The 24,225-nt window shown below is 37.5% G+C and overlaps 1 protein-coding gene across 1 annotated transcript in view; it reads left to right on the top strand.

Annotated features, from left to right (window-relative positions):
* LOC127010447 (calpain-B-like) overlaps window positions 1-24,225 on the top strand; it is a gene marked incomplete in the record, with an annotated part of 104,942 nt that overhangs the window by 75,685 nt on the left and 5,032 nt on the right. The window contains 14 exon segments of the mRNA XM_050884618.1: window positions 1,332-1,349; window positions 3,817-3,886; window positions 4,153-4,270; window positions 4,628-4,762; window positions 5,088-5,256; window positions 8,707-8,979; window positions 10,777-10,939; window positions 11,340-11,503; window positions 11,998-12,215; window positions 12,458-12,500; window positions 18,891-18,926; window positions 19,912-20,047; window positions 23,280-23,407; window positions 23,567-23,762. Of these exon segments, the coding sequence (XP_050740575.1) occupies window positions 1,332-1,349; window positions 3,817-3,886; window positions 4,153-4,270; window positions 4,628-4,762; window positions 5,088-5,256; window positions 8,707-8,979; window positions 10,777-10,939; window positions 11,340-11,503; window positions 11,998-12,215; window positions 12,458-12,500; window positions 18,891-18,926; window positions 19,912-20,047; window positions 23,280-23,407; window positions 23,567-23,762 (1,867 nt within the window).

Below are 24,225 nucleotides of genomic sequence, written 5' to 3'. Positions count from 1 at the left end.
TGATTCTAACATGAAAACTGTTTATATTGTGTGAACTATATTGATGTGAGGAAACTAGAAATTCAGAGTGAGGAGGAGGGAAGAGCTGCTGTGAATTTTGAGAAAGGTTGATGTAGAGAGGGGAAACAGAGAGGCAAACAGGCCACACCCAACAGCCAACACCTTAATTTGATGACCTTCCTCTCCCTAGACACTTTACCTTACCCTACACTATACGTAGTGCCATGCCTTAAGGCCGCAGCATCCACTCCATACACTTTCCTCATCAAGTCCTATGATGCCCTACCACAGTTTAACGTACTTCTAGAGTAAGGGGGCAGGTTGTTTCATATTGCTTGTTGAGACTTTAAGAATGTATTGACTCAATTTACTGGCAAAATTAGCAACAGGATAAAGGGTTTGCACCAGAACTGAAGGCAGAAAGATAAACAAACAGTAAGTCTAATCATTATTATGTACTACCTTTAAAAAAGTCAGTATGCTGTAATGCTACACACAAATGGAATCTATGCAGTCATCATTATAGTCACTGACATGATCACTGCATAAGCAGGATGTTGCAAGATGGTGGTGAGGAAGGCTATTCCTGAGAAGCCAAAAACAGTCATGGGAGGGTTGTTCAGTAAACTGGTTAGAGAGAGAGAGAGAGAGAGAGAGAGAGAGAGAGAGAGAGAGAGAGAGAGAGAGAGAGAGAGAGAGAGAGAGAGAGAGAGAGAGAGAGAGAGAGAGAGAGAGAGAGAATATTGTAATCTCCAGCTTTGTGACAATAAAAGGGAAAGCAGTAGGTAATCCATTTAATGTACTACTGACATTTATACATATTTTGCACATATTTGTAATGTGCTCAACAAGGTTCTCAGTACCCATACGTAAGTAGTGAGTGGCCAAAGAGTTCATCACATATGACGTGCCACTCCTGCTGTATCCTTCCCTGCCATATATGTGGCACAGAATGAAAGGGTACACCTTAAATCTATTCTACACATCCATACATATCTTTGTGAACTTTGTTATCTTCAGCTTTTGGTAATGTGACTTTCTGGCTGTGTGTTTGTATTTGCTTCATGTGTCTTGTCAATTAACAAAGAATAGTGGTATAATTACTTTTATCAACATTAGGTTGATCTTGTGTTTTAACATATTTGGTAAAACTAACTTGTTTCCTTATTAATATAGGAAGTTTATTTGTGAAATCCATTTTACTGTTTAATGATATAGACTAATATATTGTTGGTTAACTGAAAGAGGAAACTAACAGGCTATTTAATTTTGCTCTAACTTGAATGTGTGAAGTTTATGAACTTTGTCTAACTTGTGATTTTTCTTCCTAGGAAATCATGGCATTAAAGGTATTCACACATTGCACTAAGGTTTGAGTAGTAAAAACAGAGACTGCTTGCTGCATTCCAGCACTTGAAGTACATATTTGAATTCCTATTCACCTGCTTGCCATGGAACAATATAGGCATAATGAGAGTATGTAGTGTGTATAATTGTTTAGCTTATCAATGAGGGGGGCAGTATAGATGGCCCTGAGGAATGCTCAACACGACAAGAACAAGATATATTGGGTGTAGCAGGAGACAGCATGTTTGTATGAGTCAACAGGCTTTGTGCACTTTCCTTTGTGTACAGAATTGATAAATATAGGAAAGTTCACATTTCAACAAATGTTCTATAATTATCAGCTCTGATAATGCATCTACCACAATAAGTGTGGTAGGCAGGTGACTCAGAACTGCATGCAGCAGGTTTCACCTCATGAACAGCTGACAAGACAGAATTAGTATAATTTTATCAAAGGCAGCAACATTATTTTTCATTGATGGTTGAAAATCAACATTAATCTTCAATATCACATATTTAATAGCATAAACAACTGATAGATAGCAGCTCTTGTTGACATGTTTCAGGCATCGAGTCTTACCATTTTAATTCCCTGCTAATCTCTAATCACATATGTTTTGCCTTGTTCTTGGAGGTGCTCTGCTGCCCACTTATTAGAGGGATGCTTCATTTGGGAATGTGTAGATAATCCTGTGGCTTCATTAATCATAATAGTACGATAATATTCTTCAGTTTTCCAATTTTGTAAAATATTTTTCTCAGCAACTAACCAGTTCAGTAATTACTCATATATATAGTTTTAGTTTTTGTTAGAGGATGGATAGAGGCAGGGCATCAGAGCCAACAGGTGGATGTCCTCAGGATCCTTCCTTGAGTCTCTCAGTTTTCTACTTGGAATTGGATATTTTTGTATACATATGATTAAGTCTTTGGTCTTTGTGTATTTGACTTAATGTGTACAGGTAAAATTTTAATACCAACCTTAACAGTTTCACATATAGCCTGCATGCCCACCCACTGCTGTTCACTTGTCCTAAAGTTGCAAATATTTGTTGACACTTCAAATTTATTTGTATTATGGTCACATTTTCTATTAATAACATTTCTAGAATCATATAAAAATGCAAAAATAATTAATTGTCAGAATTCCACATAACAGGAATTAATGACAAAAAATTTTGGTTCATTCTTTAGAAGCACGTGCATGTTTATTGTTGTTTTGTTTTGGCGCTAATACCACTGCCAGCCTTGGGAACAGTAGTGCAGTGGCATACTTTTTTGCAGATTTCTCCTTGTGCAGAAAAACAGTAACAATACCTGATGAAGAGAGTGTTAAGAAATAAAACTTCATTTCAATGTGCAATAAATTGTAGTAGTCAAGCAATGGGAAAGTGAAGCAAGTTATTTTTTCTGCACATTTCCACCTTCACTATTAATGTATAAAATATATTATAGCCTACTAGATTAGTACAGCAACTAAAATATTAAAAAAATGCAGGTTTAATGCTTTGACGATAATTGAGCAAATAATCTATGTGCATGTTTACAGTAATTTGGGGTTGTCATTCAGTATTTTGAAAAATGTGCAAATCCAAACAGATGTGGGTCCACTTCTCTTCAAATTGTAGGACTTTTACTGTATATTAAACTAGACAACCAAAATGCATTCATAGTCCACTTAATGTGTGCTAAGGAACAGACTTTCAATCAGTAAGACACAGACCACTGCCTCTCACTTTGGTTCACACCCTTCATGTTCAGCTCGTGGCTTAGTAATTAGTATTCGTTTGTTTTATTTTTGTTAGCTCTGGTTAATGTTGTTCCAGCATGTAAATTGGTAGTGTGTGGTAATCATGTCATGTGTCTCCCTAGCTGCTATAGCTTTGTTGGCTGCATGGTTGTGAACATATTTCAACATAATTAGAGTTTATTTCAAAAAGTCTTCTCATTATGTTGCTCAAGCTTTTTCTGTACACATAAATTCCTTGCTCATGCTAAAACATAAAAAGAATTCTGTAAGTTGTTCTACAAAGGGTTGTATTGTTAAGTGTATGTCTGTACATATAGATACGTATATAGTATTATTTTTTTAGTTTAGATAATGTACCTGCTGAATGGATGTTCAAGTAAGTTATTAAATTCTAGCTTATTACTTAACTGTATATTTGTTTACAGGAAATTTAGATTAATATTACTGCAACCATATGTTAATTCTAAATGAAAATAAGAAACTGTCTTTGTACATTAAGTTTCCAAAGAGATTTGATAATTAGTCACTAAAGTATATTAAGAGTATATATGAACAAGTTCAATACCCTCTAGATGTTATTACATGCTGTTATTTTCATTACCGTACCTTTGCCAATTGATCTTTGGTTCAGTGATTTAAAAAAAAAATCTTAAACTTTATAAAAATATTCATTATTTTCTATGAGTTAAATTTGTAATATTACCACTCACAATTTTCAGGAAATCACAGATGAGCCACAGCTGTTTATTGATGGAGCCACACGCTTTGATGTCAAGCAAGGAGAACTGGGTATGTGGTGCTAGAGGATGTTATTAGTGCCGGTCTCAGTGGAGTGGCTCAAGATAGGATATATTTGCAGTAAGATAAATGACCCTAAATAATGAGTTCCATCTCACATGAACTAAAGAACAGCATAATGAATTAAATATTGAACAGCATAAGGGAAGCAACACAATTTAAAATTACTCAAAGGAGACAAATTAAAAAATGTGCTTCTTAATAACACACAAAGTAAGTGCAGTGTCATTAATGAACATGAACAAATTGACCATTAGGTGACTGCTGGCTGTTGGCTGCTGTGGCAAACCTAACCCTCAACCGCCGTCTCTTCTATCAAATTGTGCCCAGCGACCAAGGCTTTGGAGATAACTATGCTGGCATCTTCCACTTCAGGTTAGAGAATTCATCATTGTTTTAGATATATTGATTTAATATGAAGGAGAACTTCCTTATGAACTTTTAATATCTTTCAGGTCTTTTAAAAGAAGTCTTTACTTTGTTAAAATTTAATTTCCCCCTCCCAATTAAAGTTAAAAAACAAAATATGTTAATGACCATAAAAACTGAAGAATTAATGAAAGAAAATTCTTTTAGTGCTTTGACATGAAAGGTTCAGCCAATGCTAACTAGTACATTCAGTAAGTGCTTAAAATTACAATATGATCAACTGAAGTCTACTTTTTTACAAAAATACATTTCATTTTTAATATTCATCTAATGGAGCCTTTATGGTTGTTTGGTCACCCTCAGGTTTTGGCAGTATGGCCGCTGGGTAGATGTTGTGGTGGATGACCGACTGCCCACCTTCTATGGCCGACTGGTTTTCATGCACTCAGAAGAGAAGAATGAGTTCTGGTCTGCCCTTGTGGAGAAGGCATATGCCAAGTAAGTGACCCTTGTCAAATACCAGGGGAGCTAGAATCTTATCTTTTCTTTTTTTTTTTCTTTTTTTTTTTCCCCCATCACACAGGGGGTTGATAATTGATAGGGCAAATTCAGAGAAAGTAAATTTTAGAAAGCTTGCATGCTACCCCACATCAGGGACAGAGAGGCCAGGTTTGACTTGCCTTCTTTACCTGCTTTTTTCACTCAAAGAGGCAAACTCACCATTTCTTGGCACTGAAGAAAGGAGTGAGCTTATGGTGGTATTTAAAATCCAGTTTTCTTTTGCTTGCTAATGAAATGAGTTAATCTTACCTTCCATTCCCAGGTTGCATGGATCGTATGAGGCTCTAAAGGGAGGCACCACCTGTGAGGCAATGGAGGACTTTACTGGTGGTGTATCTGAGATCTATGACCTCACAAAGGCTCCTCCAAACCTTTTCAACATCATGCTGAAAGCTTACCAGAGAGGCTCCCTAATGGGCTGCTCTATTGATGTATGTATCACTGTTTGTTGCTGAGAAAATATTAATTTTGGTTGATGCATGTCTGACCTTCAGCTGTGAGATACTGAAATTCAGAAAATCCAAAATTCTTGAACCTCCTTCCCATTTCTTTGCCTTGGATGGTGTCCTTAATTTTGGCATAGCATTTGTTTGCATATATATATATATATATATATATATATATATATATATATAGATATATATATATATATATATATATATATATATATATATATATATATATATATATATATATATATATGTATGTATGTATGTATGTACGTATGTATGTATGTATGTATGTATGTATGTATGTATGTATGTATGTATGTATGTGTGTGTGTGTGTGTCTGTGTGTGTGTGTGTGTGTGTGTGTGTGTGTGTATATATATATATATATATATATATATATATATATATATATATATATATATATATATATATATATATATATATATATATATATATATATATATATATACGAGGGTAAGTCAATAAGTATCCACACTCCAATTTTTTTATTTAATACAACAACAATACAAAGTTTACAATGACATCATTTTTCAACATAGTCACCCTGCTTTTCAATGCACTTGGTCCATCGTTGCACTAGCTTTTCGATACCCTTAGAAAAAAACGTTTTATGTTGAGCATTGAGCCACGTATGCACCGCTTCCTTCACCTGCTGATCGGTGGCGAAACGACGGCCTCTTAAAGCATCTTTAAGTGGACCAAACAGATGGTAATCAGACGGGGCGAGATCAGGACTGTATGCAGGATGTTCCAACACCTCGAAATGAAGTTCTTGAAGAGTGTTAATGGTGTGGGCGGCGGTATGTGGACGGGCGTTGTCATGCAACAAAAGAACGCCTTCCGACAATAGACCTCGGCGTTTGTTGCGAATTGCCGGCTTCAACTTGTTGATAAGCATATCACTGTAGCGTTCACTGTTTACTGTTGACCCTGTTTCCAGGTAATGTTCCAGAATTGGCCCTCGTGAGTCCCAAAAAACTGTGAGCATCACTTTTTTTTTTTACTGGAGATCGGGGGTGTTTCCATTCCATGCTCTGGCGTTTACTCTCTGGTTCGAAGTGATGAATCCATGTTTCATCTCCAGTGACAATTCGTTTAAAAGAAGTATCCCCTTCGTTAGCATGACGGTCCAGTAGGTCCTGACAGATTCTCAAACGATTGCGCTTGTGTTCGTCACTAAGTTGTTTTGGGACCCATCTCGCACAGACTTTATGAAAGTTGAGCCTGTTATGCACAATTTCATATGCAGAACCATGACTAATGTGCATATGATAAGCTACTTCATCAATAGTCAATCGTCGGTTATTCAGAATCAGGGCTTGCACTTGTTCAATGTTGGCGTCAGTAGTGGCTGTGGCTGGGCGTTCATCTCGTTTCTCATCCTCCACGCTTGTCCAACCGCTTTTGAACTGCTCAATCCACTCGTAAACACTACGTCGTGGCAAAACATTACCCCCGTATTGTACTGAAAGTCTTCTATGGATTTCAGCTCCTGGTACACCTTCAGACCACAAAAAACGGATTACAGAGCGTTGTTCTTCTTTGGAGCAAATGGAGAGTGGTGCGTCCATACTTACTTCTCAACAGTGCAGAGTGCACTGAAGTGGTAACGCTGAAACCAACCACAAGGGACGAGGGGGGAGCCATCTACAACCCGGCATAGCACACAAAGCCATATAGCCTATTCACAAACAATTAGAATAAAAGTGCGGATACTTATTGACTTACCCTCTTATATATATATATATATATATATATATATATATATATATATATATATATATATATATATATATATATATATATATATATATATATATATATATATATATATATATATATATATATATATATATATATATATATATATATATATATATATATATATATATATATATATATATATATATATATATATATATATATATATATATATATATATATATATATATATATATATATATATATATATATATATATATATATATATATATATATATATATATATATATATATTATATGTTAATTGGTTCTGAGCAACGGCCGCACCATAGGAAACTGCGTCATAGGAATAACTAAACCTAAGGAGAAAATACAATTTGGTTCTGGCCCTTGCCATTTTGCCCCACCCACACCCCCTTTTTTTTTTTCGTTCATTCTACCGGTAGGCATTATCTGCCGTTGTTGCTATGGTAATGGCGTCTCACTGGCAGCAAAATGGCGTCCACTGCTCTCTCCCTAGCTGTTCTGGCAGCAAAATGGCGACCGCTGATCATCTTGACAACGTTTAAACATGCATCACTAGCTGTTCTGGCCGACGTGCTCCTTGCAACAGAGGATGAAAAGGAAGCTGCAGTGATTATTATTGCACAGAGAGGGGAAATTCAATGGAAGCACTTATATGTGTTTGTTTGGGCCACCATATTTGCTGACGACGTCATCATAGCACGGAGGCGCTCCACCTCTCCAACAGAGCTGCAGCAAGGGGTCCGAATTGGCAACTCGTGTTGCGGCGTCACGCGTTTGAAAGCATGCGGATCGGTCCGTGCGGCCCAAGTCGCTCTCTCAAACGCAGCCCAGGGGTGCTTTTGAGAGAGCGACTCGGGTCGCCCCGGGCGCCCAGACCACCCGGGCCCCTCTATCAAACGCTTTTGTGCGCCTCTCAGTTAAGCCTCATTGTTGCTATGGTAACGGCGTCTCACTGGCAGCAAAATGGCGTCCGCTGATCTTCCTGAGGACGTCTACTAGCTGTTCTGGCAGCAAAATGGCATCCTCTGATCTTCCTGGAGGACGTTTACCTGGCACCAAAATGGTGTCCGCTGATCTTCCTGAAATCGGGCTGCGGCATCACACACTTGAAATGACGTGGGGTGGTCCAGGCGGCCTGAGTCGCTCTCTCAAATGCACTACAGGGGAGACCACAAACCATGTCATAGATGGTTTTACTCGCGTGATCTGAACATACGGTTCTGAAACCATACCGCGTCATAGGAAACCGCGCCTTACAAATCCGCGTCATACGCAACTTGACTGTATATGTGTGTGTGTGTGTGTGTGTGTGTGTGTGTGTATGAAAGAAATCAGCTCCAAGTGAGAAAGTTGAAAAAGTGTAGCATTCACCGTGACAAGTCAGACAATGTTTTAATACTGAGTAACCAATTCTTGTTATGTCAGACACTTTCAAATTCTGACTTACCAAGTATGACTTATCAAGGGGTTACTGTACATGAACATTCTGTTGGGTGTACTGTTTGATGAAGAGAATGATGTTGATCAGACTTTTTTTCTTTTTTTTTCCATAAAACAGGAATCTCAGCATTCATGGAAAAGTGAGTGCATATATGATTTGAATTGTCAGAACCATGTTTCCATATTTCCCATTGGTATATTCTTATGTTTTCCTTGCAGCCAGACCCCAATGAGGTGGAGGCACGTTGTGACAATGGTCTGATTCGTGGTCATGCGTACTCCATCACTCGCATCAAGTTCTGTGAAATTCAGACACCTAGAGTTTCTGGCAAGATCCCTCTGGTCCGCATTCGAAATCCTTGGGGCAATGAGGCTGAATGGGTTGGCCCTTGGAGTGACAAAAGTCAAGAATGGCAGTTCATTCCTCCTGAGGAGAAGGAAGAGATGGGCCTCACCTTTGAACATGATGGAGAGTTCTGGATGTCCTTCAAGGTTAGTGATGGGTCTCACTCATTGGTAATAATATTATAAAGCTCTTTCCCACAGCCAAAGCTTACTATTATTATTATCATGCTGGAAGTACCTACATTGTGTATCATGTGAAAGTTACTTACTCATACATTCTTCATGAAAGTATTCATTGATAATATGTATCTATGTACCTATCTGTCTAGTCCTACATTTATTCCTCATGGTTTTTTTCATTGGTGGCCACATCAGTAAAGTTTTTAGGTTTCATTCTATATACTGTTATTTCTCTGTGTAGTCCTCTCTGTCTCCTGCCCTTGGTTCTCTAAAGCAGGATTTCCCAACTGGTGGGTCGCGACCCCCTAAGGCAGTGGTTTCCAACCTATGGTCCGCAGACCAGTGCCGGTCCGTGGCTTAAGATTTGCTGGTCCGCCAAATTGCTTTGCTAGTGACTTTTTGTTTTGTTCATGATTTAAGAAAATAATCTGTAAAAACTTTTTTTTTTTTTTCAAATAATTAGTTATAATGAAATAAAAATTTAATAAAAATGTTTAGAGTATGGTGTAACACCCGCTGGACAGATGAGGAAGAAAGAAGAAAAAAAAAGAAAAGAAGAAGAAAGAGAATGAGAGAAAAGAAGAAAGATAGAAGAAAAAAGAGAAGAGGAGCTAAAGCTAGCGAGAGGGAGATCGGATTTCTAATTTCATTTGTAAAATATGAGATATTACGTTTTGGTGTATTGATAGACCTTGCAATAGGTACATGAATCTATCACCATGACAGCTACTCTTTTTCATGCCTACTGTAGTACTAAGTGCTGTAGTTAGTGTAGTATTTTTTCCCTCATGGCATACATTTGAATTTAGCCTTTATAATCACTTTCCTTTGTATAATGTGAAACATTACATTACATGGTATTGTCCCACTGAATTTTAAATTGCTAAAAAAATAAAGTATGTATTTGGACTATATAAATGTCAGTGTATGCTTGGATCTATGCCTATGGCACTGGTCCGCAGAATTTTTTCACTTGCTCGACTGGTCTGTGGCTTTGAAAAGGTTGGGAACCACTGCCCCAGGGGATCGTCAAGGATTGGCAAGAGGGTCGTGAAGCCTTGCTAGAAACAGCTGAGGTGAATGTTTTACATAGCCTGTTGTTTTGAGATTGTTTTCTATGCTTTTATTCTGTTGATGGTGTGTGCTCCTGCTGGTGAGTGTTAAGAGGGAACATCAGGGTGCCTTTTGAGGCATGTCAGAGCCAGGTATGGGTGAAAATAAGTTTAAAAAATGTGCAAAACTGTTAATATCTGGGAGTCATGTGGGTTGCAAGATTTTGGGAAAAGGGTCACGAGTGCGAGGATGCTGGGAACTGCTGCTCTAAAGTATTCTAAAACTTTGGCTCTTACTCAACATACTTTCACTCTCATGTCCTAATCTCACTCATGTAGATCATCCATGTCATCTCATCTTATACCATTCTCTCAAAGTTACCAGGCTACTTCAGCATATTGCATTTGATCACTTTGCCACAGCCTATCTCATATTCTCTCTTTGTCAGTCAAGTCAGTCATTCCTTTTCCATTTCATACATACCCATACCTGCTCACTATCCTCTCTTACATCATTCATCTCAAGGATCCCACTACTTTCTTTTCATGTGTAACTCTTGCTCACCTCTCCTCTTATATAACTTACAAGGGTACAGATTAAAGTTCTTAATTCATGTTTTCAAAAATTATTTGTCCTTGCAGTCACTGGCAGTTTAGGTAAAGGATAAGCTTGTGGACTGTACTCATATATGTGTCTGACTAAACTTTGCAGGACTTCCTTACCAACTTCACCATGCTGGAGATGACCAACCTGAATCCTGACTCCCTGGAGGATGAGGACATCACTAGCTCTGTCCAGCACAAGTGGGAGATGAGTGTCTTTGAAGGGGCCTGGATCAGGGGCTCTACCGCTGGTGGCTGTAGGAATTTCCTTGGTGGGTGTAATGGCTGATTAAATGAACAACCTTTGCTCTTGAAGTCTATTGCAATATTTTTTTATGCTTATTATTATTATTATTATTATTATTATTATTATTATTATTATTATTATTATTATTATTATTATTATTATTATTATTATTATTATTATTATTATTATTATTATTATTATTATTATTATTATTATTATTGTTGTTATTGTTGTTATTGTTATTATTATTACTATTATTATTATTGTTGTTATTACCATTATTATTATAATTATTATTATTATTATTATTATTATTATTATTATTATTATTATTATTATTATTATTATTATATATGGAGAGAGAGAGAGAGAGAGAGAGAGAGAGAGAGAGAGAGAATTATCTCATTTGTATGTGTCATCAACAGAGTCATTCTGGCACAACCCACAGTACAGGATCACTCTGAGTGAGGTGGATGATGATGATGATGACAACAAGTGCACAGTGATTGTGGCACTGATGCAGAAGAATCGCCGCTCACAAAGGAAGCTTGGCCTGGAGTGCCTTACTATTGGCTTTGCAATTTATCATGTGAGTTAATAAAAAAAATCCTAAAATGGTTAAAGGAGCCAAAGTTTTGTCAAGGGCATGATTTAAATTTTTGATGGTTTTATATGGTTTAAGAATTAATAGCAGATTATTTTGCATAATTGTTTATGGATAACATCAAATGTAGTCATCTAGGGTTATATACAAAAATATATATTTTGGATGGCAGTCCTCTTAATTTATTGATGACAATTGCAAAATTAATCACAGTGTTTGGAGACAGTTGAGGTCAGGTAATACTGTCATAGATGAATTACAGGAAGTAGAAACAAAAAGATTAATCTGCAAGAGGATGAAAAGAAGCAAGTCTTGGAGGTAAATGCACCTAGTTTTTGTGCAGTAAAGAATAATCTGCAAAGTAAAAATTAATTGCCACTCATAATTAATCTTTAAGCATGCCTTTCCCTTTGATATTTGAAGTGTAAAGCTATCACATGGATGTTAAACAAGAACTAAGTATCACTTTTGCTACTCAGTTGCGGGACCCAGACAGTGTTCCTCGGCCACTGGACCTGAAATTCTTCAAGTACTCAGCATCAGTTGCTCGCTCCCCATCTTTCATCAACATGAGAGAGGTTTCATGCCGTTTCAAGCTGCCCCCTGGCACATACTGTATTGTGCCATCTACCTTTGAGCCTAATGAGGAAGGAGAATTCATTCTGAGAGTATTCTCTGAAAAAGCTAATGAGATGGAGTAAGTAAATGGTGCCTGTTGGTTTACTTCTTTTATAGTGACTGTACATGCTGGCTACATGGTTTGATTAGCCAGAATGAGATGAAACAAAAATGTTTTACTAGTATTCAGTTTTTATTAACTTGCAAAAAGCTTGAAGTTCTCTTACTGTCATTGTATACTTATTTGTCATCTTATTGTCATTGTTATCTTGTTCAGTTTCAAGTTGTTTTATGATTATTTTATTAATCTCACTATTTCAGAGAAAATGATGAAGATGTGGGCTTCGGACAGGTGGATGACAGGGTGAGTGAGTGGAGTGAGGAAGGTTGTAAGTACTTTGTTGCCTGTACAGTATTTATAAGCACATTGGTTCCAGCACAGCTAAGTTACCTTCAAAAGTTTTGGTACTGTTGGTACTTATTGTACACATTGTTGATGCACACACCACCAGCAGTAGAGCTGTCACTTCTTTGCTTCTGAAACATTTTAAATGGAAGTGTTTGCCATTTGTAAAGAGTGAGTGATCAAAATATGCACAGAAGGATTACTATATGAGTGGGATTAAGAGGATAGATATAGTTGGAGGGTGATTAAATGTAGCACTCTGAGGTGGTTTGGTTACTAGATAAAAAATTAAAGAGGAGATTTAAATGACAAAAAATAATATAGGAGCAAGCTAGATGTGTTAGGGACTTTTTAGCTCCAAGATATTTTCTTTCAAAACCCTTTAGCCTCTCGGAATTTGGTAATGGTCACAGGTTAAGTTTATAAATCTCTCTAAAAAAAAAAGTTATGATTGTGTGTGTGTGTGTGTGTGTGTGTGTGTGTGTGTGTGTGTGTGTGTGTGTGTGTATTTACGTGTGTAACATACGGGAAGAGAGCTATGCTCACGCTGTCCCGTCTCCATATCCACTCTTATCCAACTTTTCCTTAAAATCATGAATGTTTCTTGCACAAACCACCTCCTCCTCCAGTCTATTCCACAGCTCAATGCTTCTGTTTGGGAAGCTAATCTTTTTCACATCTCTCCTACACGTGGTCGCCCTCATCTTCTTTCCATGTCCTCTCGTTTCTCTCTCGTTCCACACACACAGGTCCCCTCTGTCCAAATACTCCACTCCGTTCGCCACCCTGTACACCACTATCAGGTCCCCTCTTTCTCCTCTTCTCTCCAGGGTTGTGAGCCCCATTCTGTTGAGTCTCTCCTCATAAGTCCGATCTCAAAGTTCTGGTACCATCTTAGTTGCCACTCTCTACACTCTTTCCAGCTTCCTTATGTACTCCTTTTCGTGAGGAGACCAGACCATTGCTGCATACTCCAACCATGGCCTTATCATTGTAACTATAATTTTCTTCATCATCTCCTCATCCAAGTACACAAATGCCGTCCTTATGTTCCTCAGCAAATTCAGAGTTTGTCCCGTTATCCTGTTGATGTGTTTGTCCAGTGACATGTTCTCTGAGACCATCACTCTCAAATCTTTTTCCTCCACTCCTCTGCATATTATATCACTTCCCATCTTATAATCATAATCACATCTTCTACCACTCCTACCAACCATCTTATAATCATAATCACATCTTCTACCACTCCTACCAAACTCCATTTTTTTACATTTCCCAAGGTTGAACTCCATCTGCCATGTACCACTCCACTCCCAAATTCTATCCAGGTCCCTTTGCAATGCCTCACAGTCCTTCACATTTTTCACTCATCTCAATAGCTTTGCATCATCTGCAAACAAACTCACATAGCTGGACACTCCGTCCACCATATCATTTATATAAACAGCAAACATTATTGGTGCCAACATCGAACCTTGCAGGACTCCACTCATCACAGGGCACCAGTTGAAAACCCTGTCTCTGATTATCGTCCTCATTTCTCTGTTAGTTAGGAAGTCCTCCCGCCACTTAATCAGTCCATCACCCACTCCACCCCTATTTTTAATTTTCCAAATTAGTCTTCTGTGGGGTACTTTGTCAAATGCCTTTTTCAAATTCAGGTATACTCCATCCCCCCAGCCTTCTCTCTCTTTTATTAAATCTGTCACCCTTGAGTAGTAACATAACAAGTTGGTGACGCAAGATCTCTCTCTCCTGAATCCAAACTGGCAATCCAAGATAATTTTCTCACTTTCTAAGAAATCTGACCACCTGTTTTTAACCAGTCTCTCACATATCTTCGCAACCACACTAGTGAGTGATACCGGTCTGTAATTTAATGGGTCCTCTCTCTTGCCTCCCTTAAAAATCGGTACTATGCTTACTCTTCGGCCGTTGTCACATGAACACTTGGCTGAACAGGAGGGAGATTCCCAATTCCTCAGCCTTTCCCTTTTTTTCTTTTAGCCTTTCCACTCCTTCATTTCTTTTTAACTTCCTGCTTACGAATTTATAAAACATTTTTGGTTCTGCTTTACATTTAAAAATTATTATTCTTTCAAATTTAGCTTCCTCCTCTCTCCTTATTTTCACATATTCATTTCTTGCTTTTCATATTTGTCCCTGTTGTTCTTATTTGGTCTTTTCTTTAAATTCCTCCATGCTTTATTTCTATTTCTTCTTGCTGTTTCACACCTCCATCCAAACCATGTTTTCTCTTCTTTAGTTTTTACTGTGTAGTATGCAGTGATGGGCACCGCTAACCGAAAAGTTAGCTTCGCTAACTGCTAATCCATTAACTAAAGAGTTAGCTTTGCTTACGCTAAACCGCTTTCTTTCTGTCAACACCCTTATTCCCTCTTTTTGGCTCCTATCCACCACTTCATCGGTTTTCGTTCTTCATTCTCCCCCAAAAAATCTTTTCTTCTTCTGATCTTTTATTATTTCTTTTTTTCGCTTCATTTATGATTTCCTTTATTTGCATTTTTTCATTCTCTGACATATTTCTCCTCGCATATATTTGCTTATATTCTTCAGAGTTGTTTAGTTTCCATGACCTATTTAGTATTGTTTCTGTTGCCATTTGGGACCTTAGCTTTATCTTTAACCCGGTAGCTGCGTGGGTCATTTTTCTTAAAGGCCCCTGTAAGCGAGAAAAATGAGAAAAAATCATCACTTGTGCAAACCATTTCACAATTAATATCAGTGCATTTGTGATCAGTTTATGCATCATCTATTTTGGGGGGTTTATATCAGGGCAAAAATTTGGCCCGTCGCTGGTACATGGTAAAGCCACAGATTTGGCCTATCGCTGCTACCGGGTTAATGGTCTGTTTTTTCCTTCGTCGTATCTTCCCAATCTAGTTATTTCATGTACTTCTTCCTCAAACTTTTCCTCCTCTTCAGTATTCATATTTCTCAATATACTTTTCACCTTACTCCTCTCGTAACTCTCTCTCTGAGTCTTCACTGTTTTTTTTTTGCTCTTTTACGGCAAACACTATGACACATTTTTTCTTTTCTTCCATGTCCCTCACCATTGTTTCTCTATTTTTTAGTACATTCACAACTTCTTTTTCTATGTCTTGCCTCTGTTCCTGTTGCTGTTCTTCTAGGATTTCCCTAAAGCTCGTACAAGTGGACTGCCAACATGGGTTTTGACAGGGGATGCTTCCACCCAATGGCGATCTAGGAAAGGTAGATTCAATGTATCGTGAGATGCTTTGGGATCTCCAGCAACTCCCAAAGGTTACTACAAGGATTGCTGATCTATTGAGAGGCCTGTACTCTGAGACTGAGTGCAGTGATGTGTGTAAGGGCATATGCAGTTTGTTTCCTTTGAACATGGGAGTAAAGCAGGGCTGCATACTTGGCTTGCCACCTCTCAAAAACATGTATGGATTAAGTTTTAGGTAGAATTATGAACCAAAGTCAGTGTGGAGCACCTTTCAGCAATCCCAGGGTCACTGACCTTGTTTTTACCAATGATACAGTAATCCCCCACCAAGTTTCTGAACTGATGGCTCCCGAGGCACTGCACAAGGAGGCAAAGTCCTTGGGACTTCAGGTCTCCTGAACCACGATCAAGTACATGTGTTTTGAGACTTACTGGATGAAACAGTATAGTCCATTCATTTATGCAATGAGGACATCAAGATCTTGAAAAACTTTCAATACATGTAAGCGTAGTTCAGAACAACAGCAGGTCACTGCAAGAAGTCTTCTGGCTGACTGGCTTTGCCCCCATTGTTATGGACTCACTTAACCTGAGTAGTGACATTGGCAGTACCTATACAGGACAATAATTTGCATTTTCAAGTCTTCTGTGCCCCCTGTCTTACTTGAAGAAACAAATCAATGCCTTTAATAATGTGTCTTATATAATCATGTGGTATCATTGGAATGACTTTATCAAATTGGCAATTACTCCAAGAAACTGAATTTAGGCCTATTACCTGCATATTCTGTGAATGCCAACTCCAGCTATATGGATTTGTAGCATGCTACCTAAAAGTCAAATTTGTCCACTGGGTTGTATCTGTAACAGACAACCCTGAGTGGAGAAAGCCAAGGGGCCTTCTACAAAGCTTGCGTCTAGAGCAAGTCAGTGGTTCCTGCTAGGAGGTACTTGGTTGGAGGAAGGTGTTTGCATAGAGACTTAATGGAGGGGCATGTAGGGATGACATCATAGGCTGATAAGGTAACACACACCTCAGCATAGGTCCCTTTTGAAGAGTGGTGAATCATATAATTGAGTAAAACCTTGCATGAAGGTACACACAAAGATTTTCTTCAGGATTTTTATTACTGTTTCCTGGCATGTTATGGTTAAGTTCTGCACAGATGTAATCACCAGCCATTTGCATGTTTAGAATTAACCAAGAACTATAAATTTTTGCTAGATGTTCACTGGACAGTACTTGCACACTCCAATTAGTTATAAGGATCTAATTTTTTTCTTATTCAAACTCTAACCTGATTAGTGAATTTTAGCCATTTCATATTATAGAACTTTAGAACTTAATATTAAAGCAAAATTTGCAAAAAAAACTAACAAATTATCATTGATTTTTTAAGCTCCCAGCACCCCAAAATGATGTTGCATTGTGTTTTGTGTGCACAAACAGCAAGTGTTCTCAAAATTTTCTCAACTCAGAAATTTTATTTCTTATTGCATTTACTGGTGTCTAGAGGCTCTATGGTAAAGATGTACATTATTTGAGTCTATAAAAGGCATACAGCCATAATAAAGTTATTAAAAGTATAGGTGGCACAGACTGAACTAGTAGTGAACCAAAACAATGGAATAGAAAATGAAAACTCTTCTATAGTAAAAATATGAGCCTGGAGGGTTCTAAATAGAGTAAATCTGACAACACTGAGTAAGGTGGTATCTCTTAACATCATTACCCTTAACAAATAATACCTTTCAGAAAAGGTACTACATTCCAGCCATACTTTATAAACTAGGATGCCATAGAATGTACCAAGTTTGATGCATCATGATTATTTGCATCTAGGTCTCACTTACAAAGGGGTTGAATAAGGGAATAGGAAAGAAACTTTGTTGTTCATTATCTCAAAACCACACAAAAAGTTTAGATTTGGAAATATTTGCCTAACTACTTGGCTGTTTATGATGAGCCCTGCATCATTAGAGAGAAATAATCACATGTATTAAAAACATATTCCAGACTACCACAGAAACAAACATTTCCCAACTAAACTGTAAGGAAATTTAAAATTCTAATGACCAACTTTTATTATAAGGTGCATCTGGGGAGGGAGCCCATCAGCATTGGTCAATTAATTGAATATGTAATGTTTAACAAATTTTTCTAAAACATTTTTTGGGAGAGGGCTGTTCAAATGCCCTGATGTTTTCTTTATTTTTTATTTCATTTATTTATTTATTTATTTATTTATTATTATTATTATTATGGTATTTTTTTTCTATGGTGCCAGTAGGCTTTCTTGGTGGGGCCTGATGGTTGGCCCCAGCCCATTATGGCGGAGGCAAGTGTTTATGGTGGCGCCACCGTGCTTGGCTTAAACTGACCCCCGGAGCTTATCTTTGAGCTTCTCTTTAGAGAGAGAATCTAGAGTCCACTTTGATGGGTAGTCTTCAGGGCAGCATGTGGGTAGTCTTAGGCCGCTTGGCAGTGACTGAAAAATCCCAGCTGTGGTGGCAGGCAGGAATTGAACCTGTGTCCTCCTGGATGCGGTGGCACCACACTAACCACTCAGCCATTGTCTCCACTTGGTGGTAAACACTCAGTTTAGATGTACGTGTTACAAAATCGTAAAAATCCATTGATATTTAAAGTACCCTCGGATGATCTTAACTGAATATGCATAGCATTTGTGCACCACCCATGGTTTTCAGCACTTGAAAATATTGAACTTTTCAATAATTTTATCAAGATTAATTTTTCACCAAAACCGTACAATTATATTAATTTTAGTATTTGTGTAGCTTTCATTTTCATTATTGTATGCTTCATTTCTTTACATCCAAGAATCAGGGCGCAGTCTGCCAAACATAACTGAAATTGTATAAGAAAATAAAAATTCTTCTCAAAAGTAGAAATTCCCCTCCTGTAGATCCTTTCCATTGAAACTGCTTGTGAGTACCAGTCACCATTTAGCATTTGCTTCACCTGCTGACCCATTCTGATTTTCTTGGGCTTTGCTTTCCTTAGAGCAGAAAACCACAGCATTCTTAATCCCTTTTCTCTCTGTGCACTAACCCTTACATTGCTTGTTTGTAACTCACCCACTTCACTTTTGACTTTCCCACGTATACAGGATGAACAGGATGGCCGAGGTTCACAAGTGAAGAGAGTAAGTGTTGGAGATGGCAGCGTGCATTGGCAGCTTTACCAGCGAGATATGAAAAGAGCATGAATTCTGATTACTTTATGATTTATGATTTCCAAATGGACTGACTGTTGTTTTTCACCTGATTGGACTCAATTGTTTCATGCCTGGAGCAGTTTATGATTTGAGAAATTGACATCTGGATATACATGATGTTCCCTTACAAAAAAGGGGATAAAAGCAGAATTGGAATATCCACTTTCATCCTTTGATTTATATGACTCATGTTTTCATTGGTTTGATTAAATTTGTGACTCAAAATCTTTTTACTTATGAATGAAGCAGCATATCTACTGAAACAAAGCAAGGTTTTAATCACAAATTACAGTTGCATGTTACCCTAATGAATGCACCATTATTTATTATCACCAGTATTTTCTTTTTTTAGCTTTGTTGTTTTATTTCTAGCATGCATGTGATCGGCACAAGTAATTTGAAGTAAATGTGCAAGTGATTATTCTTATCCCTTAATCCCTAAAACAGTTTATCTTGACATTCCCACTTCAAGGATCTTGGTATAAAATAAACATTTGTATCAAAGCACTTTAGATCATGCCATAAAATATCCTGTGCAAAGATGGTAATTAGTAGTATTTGTATATTCAAATACTTTTATTACATAATTTTTAATACATAAATAAACTTTTTATTCATCGTTTCTTGTTGGTCAGTTTCTTGTACAGGCACGGACTATAGAAACTATTATTTATCATTTTCTGCTGGTCAGTTTCTTGTACAGGCAAGTTTTCAGCATAAATTTTAGAAATAAAGCTACTGCAATGTTGCTAAAATAGACTACTAAAGACAGGCTTTCAGTGATGGCATACTGGTCAGCGTGTGTTGTGTTAAGATTCCAATCTTTTTTTGTGTGTGTGTCTTTTATTCAGCACTAACATAACTTTCCCTTGAAGAAAAGACACATGTTGATAAACGTTATGTCTCCGCAAAGGTCCAACCTGAGGATGATACACAGGAAGTGGAGGCTGATGAGAGGATCAATGCCTTCTTCAGGAAAGTTGCTGGTGATGACTTAGAGATTGACTGGAAGGAGCTGCAGGATGTCCTTAACTTTGCCCTGACAAGAGGTTAGTGATACACTATTGCTATTTTAGAATGAAACTGCTAAATGCAAAGCTACAAATACTAGCATAGTTAAAGATACTATATGCAAAACCATAGTATAGTAGTTTAGTAGATCACATGTCAGACAGTATTACCTTCATGACATTAATATCATGTATATATGTACAGTATGTATGTATGTACTGTATTTCATAATTATGTGACAGTAATATAGATTTTAATACTGCTTCATGCTTTATAGCCAAAGTTACTGGAAATTTGAAACATTTAAAAACCTAAATATCCAAGGTTCCCCTCCATCTTATGTTAATTTTTTATGCAGGTACTTCTGAACCTGTGTTTTTATTTATAATTAGCCCTTATACTTTTTACATCGTCCCTCAAATAGTACAGTTTCCAATAGTTCGGTTTCAGTTTTATATGGATTGTCATAGAAGATCTTTTTAGGATTTTTAAATTTCCTGCTCATCAGGAAATTCAAAAATCCTAAAAAACTCTTCTATGAAAATCCACATAAAACCGAAACCAAACTATTGGAAACCGTATTATTTGAGGGATGACTGTATGTTTAATAATGAAAGAATCAAACACTAACAGCAAAGCCTCCACAACTACCCAGGTCTGGAAATGCAACATGAGTGCCAAGGATCGAACCTGGGCTTTCTGAGTAGAAGTTAGGGGAGCAAGCTACCTAAACCACTGATGAGCTAAAAGGTCACGTAATTGCTTATAGCGCTGGTAGGCTTTCTTTATTTACATAGATTTACATAGAAAATCAGACCACACAGACCCCATGGTCCAGACTAGGTGGTCTGTCCTTAAACCTAAGTGATTTTACATTAATCAGAAGGCTCCAAGACGTTGCATTTCAACTCTAGTTGATATTAAGTTGAAGGAAGTGACGGTCAAGCTTGTTTTTGAAGGAGTCAATCGTGTTACACTGGACCACTGATGGTGGGAGCTTATTCCATTCTCGCACTACAACGTTGGTGAAGAAAAATTTGGTGTAGTCTGAATTTACTTGTCTACATTTGAGTTTTACGCCATTGTTCCTCGTACGCAAAGTGTCATCGATCATAAACAATGTTGATCTATCTACATTCGTGAAACCATTAAGTATTTTAAAACATTCGATCAGTTTTCCTCAGAGGCGACGTTTCTCAAGAGAGAACATGTTAAGGGTGGAAAGTCTTTCTTCGTAAGATTTGTTGCGCAAGGAAGGGATAATTTTTGTTGCCCGACGCTGAACACCTTCTAATTTAGCAATGTCCTTTGCATAGTGGGGAGACCAAAACTGTACTGCATATTCCAAGTGGGGTCTGACTAAACTATTGTATAGTGGAAGTATTACATCTTTATTCTTGAATAAAAAGTTTCTTTTAATGAAGCCCAACATTCTGTTCGCTTTATTTGCTGCATTGATGCATTGCTGTGAGAATTTGAGGTTTGACGGCCTGATGGGCGGCCACAGCCAATCGTGGCACAGGCAAGTGTTTATAGTGGCGCCATCTTACATTGGCTCATGCTGCCCCCCAGAGCTCATATTTAATCCTAGAATCTAGAGTTCGGGTTGATAGGTGGTCTTCTGGACAGTACGTGGGTAGTCTTAGGCCACTCGGCGGTGACTAAAAAATCCCAGCTTGCGGCACTGGGCGGGGCGCGAACCCGCGTCATCCTGAACACGGCACCGTCACGCTATCCACTCGGCCACCACCACCTTTTATGAAGTGGCCCCTGGTACAGTGACCTTTTAGCTCATCAACAGTTCAGTTGGTTTGCTGCCCTGACTTCTACTCAGAAGGACCAGGTTCGATCCATTGGCACTCAGTGGTGCTACATTTTGAGATTTTTCATTGTGCTATTGAAGTTTTTCTAAAATACCGAGGTCTGGACCTTGCATGTAGTTTAAGTTTCAGACACATTCTAATATACATGTTGTGTGTTCCATATGTTGTCATGCTGTCCATCATCAGTGTTCGGTAAGAGATCAAAAACACACCCAACACCAGCTACTGCATGAGTTACACTACCTTCTGGTTGCATTACAACACATGAGCAATACTGAAATACTCCCAGGTCAATATTTTATGAGGCCAATAAGAACTGATTTGCTAGATTTCAATTTCATAGTCTCATATTATTTTTTTTCCCTCATAGCTCTGAGCTAATTACACTTGATAAACAAAACCATGGTCGTATTTTACTTGTTCTGTGTTGGTTGAAGGTGAAGGTCTTAATATAACACATCTTTCTTAGGTACATACTACAAATTAGTGTCACAGTTCAAATTGACAATCATGATGCCTTCTATAATGCAAAAAAGTTCAAATATATGGTATCTAATTATTTTCTGAAATTTGCCTTTTGTGGCACAAAGCTAATGATAATATGTTTGTCAACAAACTTAGGTTTTGATTGGAAATTATTCTTACAATATTCAATCTACAATAAACTTTGTTCCCTTGACAGTATAAATGTGCACTTAAGTGTTAGAATAGTTGTAATATATATGCCAAATATCACTGCTTGTGTGTATGATACACAGGCTTTGTGCAGTAGTGAATTTGTGATCCAGTGATCTCATACTTTCAAGTCCTAAAAACAGCTTGATTGGTGTATGCATAGTCCTACTTACACTATTTCATATACATTGTCACTGTAGCCTCCATGTTCTATGTTTAGTATCAACCTAATTCCCACATAATACCACCGTGATGCTAGATATTGCAAGCTTCTTTTTCAACATTCTGAATTAACAGATTCCACAGGTTTACTAAAGTGCACATTCCAAAGCACCAGGTTCAACAATTTGACTAAAACTATCTCTATAGTATCTTTTCATCTTAACCAGGTGAAGGGCTCACTTCGAATATAGCATTTACACAAACCTTTTGAGTTGTTCCTGTGGATAAATAATATGTTAAAAAGTAAATATAGACTGCATTTTTAAATCATCTGACAGTAACATATTACTAACCATAATCATAATTGTAGTATATCATATTTTTGAGCAGAACTGTTTCCATCTCATACAAGATTATATGTATTTATTTAAATATTCATTTTAATTTGGCATCATCGACAACCCCTACTCTGCCACAGTTACATTATGTGCCAGCTATTATCAAGAATTAACAATATCATGTGAAAAAGTCTGTTATTGCACCACTCGCTTATTCTTGAAACCAAGCAATACTTTTTGTCCAAACACTAAATGCTTGTTGTCACCGGCAGAGTTCAACTTTGAGGGCTTCAGCAAAGATGTATGTCGTAGCATGATTGCCATGATGGATGTGGACCGCTCAGGCAAGCTGGGTCTCCAAGAATTCCTGCAGTTATGGATGGATATCAGACTGTGGAAGGTAGGTGTGGAAGAGTATGTTTTTCCATACTGGGCTTGGCATAGATCATTCATGCATATACATGCACCATTTATAGGATGCAGTTTGGTACTTTCACATAAGATGTCATTGAGCCTTTAGCAATACCTTATGCATACCTTTAATGATCTCTCCACACAGAATGCCTTCAAGCTATATGACAAGGACAACTCCGGCCAACTATGTTCATTTGAACTGCGTCAGGCCCTCAACTCTGCTGGCTATCGCCTCAATAACCATGTTTGTGATGCCCTCATGCTGCGCTATGGGGACCGGGATGGCAAAGTGTCATTTGATGACTTCATCATGTGCTCTGTGAAGTTGAAGACCATGATGGGTGAGTAAAAGTTTAGATTCTTTAAGAGAGGACTTGGATGTTCTCATAGGAGCTTACCACCAATGTGACTCATATCGATTTATTGCAGGAAAAGAATATTTAGAAGGAATTGGTTGCTGTTTAATTTGTATCTCATGAACCCAGGTAAGGCAAACAGCTAAGAATATAACTTGTCTAAAGTAGACTTGGCACAGATGATCTAATTTTTAATCATAACTTCAGGTAGTCCAGAGCCACAAGAATCTACATGATATTATTTTATTTGAGACATCTCTGATTATAAAACTCAATTCAGGAAAGTAGCGAAGTTTGTAGCTTCCACAATATATAACATGTGCCAACTCTCATCCTAGAAGTGGTATGTAGAGACCCTATCCTCTGTTGTATTTTAGTAGATTTTTAGCTAAACTTTCATCATTTGCATTTTGTGTGATGAAATGTCTACCTAATACCCCAATAACTT

Source organism: Eriocheir sinensis, chromosome 43, assembly GCF_024679095.1.
Source record: "Eriocheir sinensis breed Jianghai 21 chromosome 43, ASM2467909v1, whole genome shotgun sequence".
Classification (NCBI taxonomy): domain Eukaryota; kingdom Metazoa; phylum Arthropoda; class Malacostraca; order Decapoda; family Varunidae; genus Eriocheir; species Eriocheir sinensis.
The sequence above is the reverse complement of the archived record's forward strand: the minus strand, read 5'-3'. Positions and strand labels throughout refer to the sequence as shown.